This window comes from Lipotes vexillifer, unplaced genomic scaffold (assembly GCF_000442215.2).
Source record: "Lipotes vexillifer unplaced genomic scaffold, Lipotes_vexillifer_v1.1 scaffold835, whole genome shotgun sequence".
Lineage (NCBI taxonomy): Eukaryota > Metazoa > Chordata > Mammalia > Artiodactyla > Lipotidae > Lipotes > Lipotes vexillifer.
Window position 1 is genome coordinate 390351 of NW_006774135.1, and position 8519 is coordinate 398869.

General features: G+C 68.3%; 2 protein-coding genes across 2 annotated transcripts in view; one reads left to right on the plus strand and one right to left on the minus strand.

Moving 5' to 3' along the window:
• Positions 1 to 5039, minus strand: part of ACAP3 (ArfGAP with coiled-coil, ankyrin repeat and PH domains 3) — a 13049-nt gene extending 8010 nt beyond the window's left edge. The window contains 4 exon segments of the mRNA XM_007448912.1: positions 158 to 211; positions 406 to 525; positions 1198 to 1255; positions 4993 to 5039. Coding sequence (XP_007448974.1) covers positions 158 to 211; positions 406 to 525; positions 1198 to 1255; positions 4993 to 5039 — 279 coding nt within the window.
• Positions 5038 to 8519, plus strand: part of PUSL1 (pseudouridine synthase like 1) — a 3542-nt gene continuing 60 nt past the window's right edge. Inside the window, 9 exon segments of the mRNA XM_007472196.1 lie at positions 5038 to 5384; positions 5524 to 5713; positions 5716 to 5819; positions 6087 to 6144; positions 6254 to 6441; positions 6601 to 6750; positions 6839 to 7012; positions 7782 to 7836; positions 7916 to 8129. Of these exon segments, the coding sequence (XP_007472258.1) occupies positions 5038 to 5384; positions 5524 to 5713; positions 5716 to 5819; positions 6087 to 6144; positions 6254 to 6441; positions 6601 to 6750; positions 6839 to 7012; positions 7782 to 7836; positions 7916 to 8129 (1480 nt within the window).

The following is an 8519-nucleotide window of genomic DNA, read 5'->3' on the forward strand; positions in this document are numbered from 1 at the left end:
CCGGGGGGGGGAGGGCCGGCAGGGAGCCCGCAGGAGGGGAGGCAGGGGCTGCCTGGGATGGAGGTGGATGGGATGACAGATCAGGAAGCCGGGTGGGTGGGCCCTGCCCTATCCCCCCCTCCGCCCCCACTATCGCCCCCACCCGGTCAGCGCTCACCATGTGGTAGGTGACCATCTCCTGCAGGCTGTCTCCGAACCTCTGCAGACATTCCTGGGGGCAGGGTGGGTGGGTGGGGGAAGACCCTTGCTCAGATGGGATGGCTGTGCCCCCAGTGTCCGGCACCTCCCGCCCACAGGCCGCAGCCCAGTGCAGACGTCCACCTGCTCCCAAGGCCAGGGCACCCTGAGGGGCTGTCTGCCCTCGCCTGCCCCTGACTAGAGGTCAGAGGTCAGCTGCCCCCTCACCGAGATGACGGTGTCACCCTGGCACTGCTGGGACAGGTCGCGGACGCCACTCACGAAGAGCCTGTTGGTGGTGACGTAGGCCTTGCCAGCCTCGATCACACCGCTGCACAGCTTCACCAGCTGCGGACGGGACGACGGATGGGGCAACACTCACGCCACCAAGAGGCCAGGCCGCACGGGCAGGGACCCGGACAGGGCAGCCGGAATTCAGCTCAGGGTCCGTCAGTGCCCAGGACACAGCTGCCCCCGAGCAGCCCCGGGCGGGAAGGGAAGGCCACTGCCCGCCCGCCCACCCGGTGCTGGGGGACAGCTTGGCATGCCCCAGGCCTCGGCTCCAGGGTGGAAGGTGGGAGGCAAGCCAGGAGCAGGGAACCCAGGGCCAGGGGGGGCATGTGGTCCTGGACAAGGGTCAGCAGGACCCAGCCAGCGAGGGGCTCAGGGGTGCCACCCCTCCTTCCTCCCTCTGGCTTTGAAGCCTGTGCCCTCCTCCCTCCCCTGCCTGTGCCCTTGGCCCCTAACCCAGGCACTCGGAGGCACAGCCCCCTGGCAGCTGCCCCCGCCCCCCGCCAAGGTCCCCCACCCTGCTTGGCTCAGCGGGAGGAGACCCCGCAGACAGGTGTGTGTGTGGGATGTACACCCTGGTATGGGTGTGACAGGCCGGTGATGGACAGGCGCACGTACTGTGCACACACACACCCGCGCTCACACTGGTGGCCATGGGTGAGCTGGGCCAGGGCCGCGTGGGGGAGGGGGAGTCGCCCCGGGCCCTCCGTGTGCCCCGGGCCGCCTCACCTTGTCCAGTTTGGCCTCGATCTCGACCACGTCCGTTTCCACCTCGTCAATAGTTGCCCTGCGACAGGGACAGGGTGGCTGGAGACCCACCTGCAGCGAGCCTCCCCCACCGACTCAGCTCGGCCTCGTCTCCCAGGCACCTCCCCAAAGGGGTCAGCAGTGGGAAGGGGCTACTCTGCCGATGGCCACTGGCTCCTGCAGGCCCACTTGCCTCCACACGCCCCTCAGACAGACCAGGAGGTGGAGGATGGCGGTGAGGGGCGATGGAAGCGGGAGGGGGAGAGGGGGCAGGACTGGGACCGTGACTCCCAGGGCCCACTGCCACCCCAGGCACATAGAGGCCCAGCTGGCTGTGATGCCCCCATCTGGGGTCTGTGGGCGGGCGGGGGGTAGGGGAGAAGGGGGTGGCCAGACAGGTCCCTAGCACAGAGGGAGGGGCTGGGTCCCGTGGAGGTGCACGTGCAGGGCCTCGCTGGTCACCCCCCCGGCCCAGCCCCTGCACCTCTCCAGGGCTCAGGGTTGACTCCGAACCCCATCTGGACCCCCACCCTCACCCCTCAGCTTCTGCTGCAGCCCACCCCGGCCTGGGGCTGGCAGGCCCCGGGGCAGACCTGTCTCAGCAGCTCTGCGGCCCGTGAGACGCCTGCAGAGGTGTGCCCCTACCTCCTGCCTACTCCCCAAGCTCAGAACGCCAAGTAGGCCTTGTCTGCTTGGCAGGAGCAGTGGGCCAGACCCCGGAGGAGCCCACTCCCACGGGGGCGGCCTGCCAATGGGGCTGCCTTGGGGAGGGAAGAGTTAATGTCTGACATCACCAGAGAAGCCAGTGGACGGAGAATCCCCGGAAGGCAAGGCGAGAGGCAGATGGATCAGGCACGTGACAACCCCCAACACTCCGGGAACAGGAAATAGGGAAACAGGGCCAGGATCCTGCCCTCCCCACCCCACTCAGCTGGCGAGCGGGGCCGTCTGGCCTCCTGGGGACCAGGGACAACAGGGAAGGAGCTCCGGCCAGCGGCCAGAGGCAGGGCCAGGGCCAGGGCAGGGCCAGGCAGAGAGGAGGCTGTCCAGGTCTAGCGGCCCATCGCTGGCCCCTCGCTGCCCCCGCAGCTGGCAGAGGAGGGGCGTGTTCCAGGCTTTCCCAGGCCTGGGGGGAGGGACTTAGTCCCTCATGCGGGGTGCAGCTCCGGACACCCTCAATTAGGAGGTATGGGGTGAGTGCCAGGCTGCCCCGTCAGGACCCTTGGACCGTCCCACCACCCTCCTCCTCTCTGAGCAGCCCCTATCCCTTCTCCACGGGCTGAGGGGCGTCTGAGTTCCAGAGAAGGAAGGGATCAGAGGAGACGGGTGGTGGCCCACGGCCTGCAGGTGCCCCCGCCTGAGACTGCAGGACCCTGACGGCTGCTGTAGCCTCCCCCTCTCCATCCCCCTCCCCCTCCAAGAGTCCCAGGGCAGGGAAGGACCACCCACCCAGAAGAGGGGGATGCGGCTCCTGGAGGCCCAGCCGCCCCAACTGCCCTGGCCAGCTGCGTGGAGAGCTGTCACCCTTGGGCTGGGATGGGGGGTTGGTCCCTAGAGAGCTGATGAGGGTGGGATGCACCAGAGGCTAACAAGTGTGCTCATGGGGACAATGTGGGCGCTCAGCAGAGAGTCTGTCCCGGGGGCCCCACACCCCTCAGGTCTCTCCTCCCCACCCCCATGGACCAAGGCCTCCTCTCCTGCTCTCCCTCCAGGATTTCCTCAACAGCTTGGATGCTGGGGAAGAGGGTGAGGCCAGCTCCCCCAACAGAGCCATGACTCAGCGCCTGAAGCCCCACCCAGGGGAGGGGGCACCAAGAACGAGGGGTGAGCGGCACCCCGCCGGTCTGAGAGAGTCTGGACCCCTCCAGCCACGTGCATCCCGGGGCTGTGGGGCTTCCCCAGGCCAAGAGCGCGTAGGCAGGGTCCCCCTTCCCAGGGCTGGGGCTCCCATCGCTGACCACACTCTCCTGCCTGGCCCCGCCCTAACCCCCTGTCCCCAGGCTGGCCTCCAGGAAGTCCAGGTTACATCCTCAGCGGCACTGACAAGGGGACCCCAGAAAAGCCTCAAAAGCCATCACACCTCAGCCCAACCAAAACCCACCCAGGGCAGCTTCTGTGGCCCAAGGCCGGGGGATCTCCTCGGACCCCAGCCCGGTCTCGGCTGGGCACTCTCCAGGGAAGTCTGGCAAAGCCCAGGCGCCGCTGCGCCCACTGCCGCACCGTGGGTGCCACCAGCGAGCAGGCTGGTGTGGGAGGGAAGGCCTGGAGGTGAATGGGGTGCCAGCGGCCCTGATCCAACCGGGCAAGCTGGGCCTGGGCCCCTCCGCGACAGGAGGGGGAGCACAAGGCTCCGCAGCCGGGGGCCAGGGTGACGCTGGGGGCCCAGGATCACGGGTGCCGAGTCGCTTACACCCCTCCCTCAAGCAGTCAGGAACAGAAGATGGGAGAACACAGAGAGTGGGCCTCAGCACTCTGCCCGGGGCCTGGGGCCACTCTCTGGTCTGACCCCTACCCCTCATCCAGCCTTTCTTGGCTTTTGTTGCTGACCCCTTGTGTGGCGGTTGGGCAAGGGGCTGGCTCTAGGGAGTCGGGGGTAAGGGCACTGATGCTGAGGCCCGCCAGACACCCCCACACAGGCCCTCTGGCTAACACATCCCAAAGACCCAGCGCACGCGCGCGCACACTCACACTCGGCCAAGTGCGAGTGTGCAGAGGCATGGCAGATATGCACACATGCCATCAAACATGCGTGCACGCAGCAGCGCAACGCACACGCAGACAGGTGTACTTGTGGATACCGTGTATAGACACGTACCCCGTGCTGAGATGCACACAGAAACAAACTAACGTATGCTTAGTGCCTAAACTCACACTTTTATGATACACACTCACTATGCATCTGTATTCACACCCAGAGGGGACACATGCACACGTGTGCGTGCACCCAGCACTAGTCTGGACGCACGCATTAAGCAGCCAGTCCAGGGGTGCACAGCTAACCCACACATTCACGTCCAAGGTCTGGCACCTCAAGGAAGGGTGCAGAGGGGCAGAACTCACACGTGTGCACCCGAGCACGAGCACAAGCATGAGCACCTGACACACGGGAGGTGCCCCGTTAAAGCAGATGCGCGCGCACCATGAACGTGTCCACACGGATAAGCCCGCCTGCTCCCAGGAAGGACTAAAAGCACAAACCCAGGGCCGGCCACAGCGCAGACCTCCACCAGTCCCTGGAACCCAGTCTGCTCTGGTAGCGCCCACCCCGCCAGGTGCCTAGGTCACCCCTGCCAAGCAGCCGCCCGAGGCCCTAACCGAGGCTCCAGCTGCCTGCCCCCTTGACTGCTATGGGCACGAGGACCAAGACAGATTCCATGGGCAGACGCCCCACGCACGCAGACGACCCTGGCCACAGCCGGGCTGCAGCGGCCGGCTAGGTCTCAGCCCTGTGCAGGTGGCCAGCACGAAGGTGCAGACACAAAGCGGGGCGGACACTCCCACGGAGAGGTGGCCGCGCCGGCGGCCGCCCCGCCCCACGCGCGCACCCTCCGCGCGCGGCGACCAGCACAAGGGGCATCTTTTGTTCCGGGCTCTCGGGCCGGGGCGCTGCGGGCTTTGTACAAGACGTGTCCTCCTGCTCTCGCCTCCGGCCCCGGCGCCGGGCACAAAGGTGGCCCCGGCGCCCCCGCCCGCGCCCATCCCCCGGCGGCCCCGGGTGCCCCGAGGGGCGGCGACCCCGCAGATCACAAAGGGCCGCGCCGCGCCCCGGGGGCGCACCTGAAGCGCGGCGAGTCCTTGATGCACTCCTCGAACTCCACCGTCATGGCTGCGGCGGCGCGAGGCGCTCACTGGCACGAGGACGGCGGCGCCCCGAGCGGCATCCCCTGCCGGCCCGCCCGCCTGCGCCGCGCCGCGCCGCGCCGTGCTCGGCGCCCGCCCGCCCCGGAACGAGGCCGCAGCGCCACCGCCCCGCCCCGCCTGTCACCGCCGGGGAGCGTCGCTAAAGTACGCCGTCCGCCCTCGACGCCCGCTGTCACCGCCGGGGAGCGTCGCCAAACGCCCCGACGTCCCGCCCCCTTCGTCCGGGCAGGAGGTCGGAAGTGTGGGTGGGCCCAGCAACAGCCGCGGGAGCCGTCGGGCCCCGCGCGTTCCAGCGATCCGGCCGTTAGGCAACCCGGGGAATTGGCAACAAGCGCTCGGCCGGACTGCGGCGGGAGGATGGGGGCGGGGGCGAATGTGTGGCTGGGGGAACGTGCGAGTCTGCGTGGGGCTGTCCCCTGGGTCGGCACTTTGCACCCGCTCCCTAAGTCTGGCCCCGCCTCCGCCCCCGCCCTGGGAGGCCGACCGAGGCTGCCTGGGCGGGGCGAAAGCCCAGGCGCAGGCGCGGGAGCGGCCCGGGGGCGTGACCAAACTGGGTTCGCGGGCGCGCGCGGGCACGCGCCGGCGCAGCCCCACATGCCGCCCCAGTCCGCCTGGCGCTCCGCGGGGTCCGGTTCCGCCTGGCCCTCCGCCTGCCCCGATGCCGGGTCCGGCCTGGCCATGGGCGCGGGCTCAGTGCGGGCGCGGTACCTCGTGTACTTCCAGTACTTGGGCACGGACTTTAAGTACGTCCTCTAGGCCTCCCACCCGTGCCCGCAACCCCCTCGTGTAGCTCGGCCCCGCGGGAAGCACCCGAGCTCGAGCCGGGGAGCAGCCGACGGCCGGCGCCCGAGGGGTTGGAGGGAGCTAAGTTTAGGGCCCGCACCTCCGGCCTCGGGCCCCGGCCTCCCGGGCATGGAACGGCCGCCTTTGGCCGCTTAAGATGGGACGGGCGGGGTCCGGGGCGGGGCGGGGCGGCCTCGCGCGCTAACCTCCGCCCGCCCTGCCTACAGCGGGGTCGCGGCAGTCAGGGGCGCCCAGCACGCCATCGGAGTCCAGAACTACCTGGAGGTGAGCTCCGCCGGCCCGCGCCAGGGAGGGGTGAGGGAGGAGGGCGACCCGGGGGTGGGACAGATGGGAACCCCGCCCGCGGCCGCTGTGCGCTCCCCGCCCCCCTCAGGAGGCCGCAGAGCGGCTGAACTCGGTGGTGCCGGTAAAGTTCACTATCTCCAGCCGCACGGATGCTGGGGTCCATGCCCTGAGCAACGCGGCGCACCTGGACGTCCAGCGCCGCTCAGGCTGGCCCCCCTTCTCCCCTGAAGTCCTGACGCAAGCCCTCAACAGTCACCTGAGGCACCCGGCCATCCGGTGAGCACCTCTCTGCTCTCCCGGAACTCGTCCATTATGGTGGAGGCGGGAGGTGAAGGAGGACTCTGTATCTGGACAGAACTCCTTGGGGGCGATGGCAGAGATGCCAGGGTGTCACATGGACAGGGCAGGGGGTCATTCCTGGCCTCGTTCCCACAGGGTACTGCAGGCCTTCCGTGTGCCCAGCCACTTCCACGCCCGCCACGCAGCCACGTCCAGGACCTACCTGTACCGTCTGGTTACCGGCTGCCGCAGGCCTGACCAGCTGCCCGTGTTTGAACGAAACCGGTGCTGGGCGCTTCGGGCTGAGTGAGTGGGTGTGAAAGTGACTCTGCGGGGCTTGCCAGGCTCGCCTGGCCGGCCATTCGCTCCTGACCACTCACCTGGCTCCCTGCAGCTGCTTGGACGTGGCTGCCATGCGGGAGGCCGCCCAGCACCTCCTGGGGACACATGATTTCAGGGCCTTCCAGTCGGCTGGCAGCCCGGCCACCAGCCCGGTGCGCACCCTGCGCCGAGCCTCCGTGTCTCCAGACCCTGCCAGCAGCCCCTTTGTCCTCCCTGAGGAGAGCAGGTGAGAAGGGCAGCCTACACTCTGGTCTGGAGGCTGCAAAGGCTGGATTTAGCTCCAGCACCTTCCCTGGCGCTGCACTGGGGGTTCCCTGGGCACCCGTCAGCCTTGGGGGAGGAGGTGGTGCCGGTCAGCCGAGTGGTGTGGCCCCAACACCCGTGAGCCTGCAGCTGTGCCCTCACCTGGGCTAGGGTCCTGCCAGGCTGGGGGGCAGAGGGCAGAGAAGGCTGCCTAACCTGCCAAGAGCTCACTGCCTCGTGGATGGATCCCGGCAGTCGGTGAAAAGACTCCACTGGGGGAGCAGCAGCGAGCCAGTGGTTCGTTTGGGCCCAGGCTGGCAGGGGGTCGGTTCCACTGCCCCCAGCACTGTCCCAGGGGCCTCCGGCCAGGCCGCAGCTACTGACTTCCAGAGCCTTCCCACTTGGGCCCAGCACTGAAGGGAGGAGGGACTTTGCACAGCCAGCTTCCAAGCCTCCAACTCCTGCTGGAGAGCCCAAGCCCCAGGGCTTGAGTCCCTGGGAGAGGAGCTGGCCGCTCCACCTCCTTGGCAGCCCCCGAGCCCACGGCCTCCTCCTACAGCCAAGACCCCGGAGGCGCTGCTGTCCCCGCTCACAAGCAGCAGTCCTCTGGTTTTAGTCTCCCTTCCACCAGTTTCATTTATAAGGGCTTGGGGGGGAGTAAGTGGGGGCCCCTGGGGTGGGACGCAGGGAGGCCACACTGGAGGGTTGAGGCTGCCCTGAGGCCCAGACCTCATGGGCCCCTGTGTCCCCAGGCGGTTGCGGTTCTGGAGCCTGGAGTTTGAGAGCCAGTCCTTCCTATACAGACAGGTGGGCTGTGTCCTGGGGCCCTGCCCGGGGTGGGGCCTGGGGCTCGGGCGGCTGCAGCACTCTTCACCTTGGGTCACAGGTGCGGAGAATGACATCTGTGCTGGTGGCCGTGGGGCTGGGGGCTTTGATGCCTGCTCAGGTGAAGGTGATTCTGGAAAGCCAGGACCCTCTGGGCAGGCACCAGAGCCGTGTGGCTCCCGCCCACGGCTTGTTCCTGAAGGCGGTGCTCTACGAGGGCTTCGGTAAGAGGCGGCGTGGAGAGATTCCCTGCTTGTACCCCGAGGTCCCTGCTTGTACCCCGTTGACTGATGGACTCCTCCCAAGGCTGAGTCCTTGCCGCAGGAGGGGCTCTCAGTGGCAGTGCTGTCCCAGCAGCTGGGACTCCAGCCTGTGGCCAAGCCCCAGCCTGGCCCTGTGGGGAGGGAGGCTGAGAGAGCGTTCAGAAGGCAGCAGAGGGTAGAGAGGGGCCTGAACTCGGGCAAAAGCAGGGGGCTCTGCAGTCCTGCTGCAGAGGGTAGAGAGGGGCCTGAACTCGGGCAAAAGCAGGGGGCTCTGCAGTCCTGCTGCAGAGGGTAGAGAGGGGCCTGAACTCGGGCAAAAGCAGGGGGCTCTGCAGTCCTGCTGCAGAGGGTAGAGAGGGGCCTGAACTCGGGCAAAAGCAGGGGGCTCTGCAGTCCTGCTGA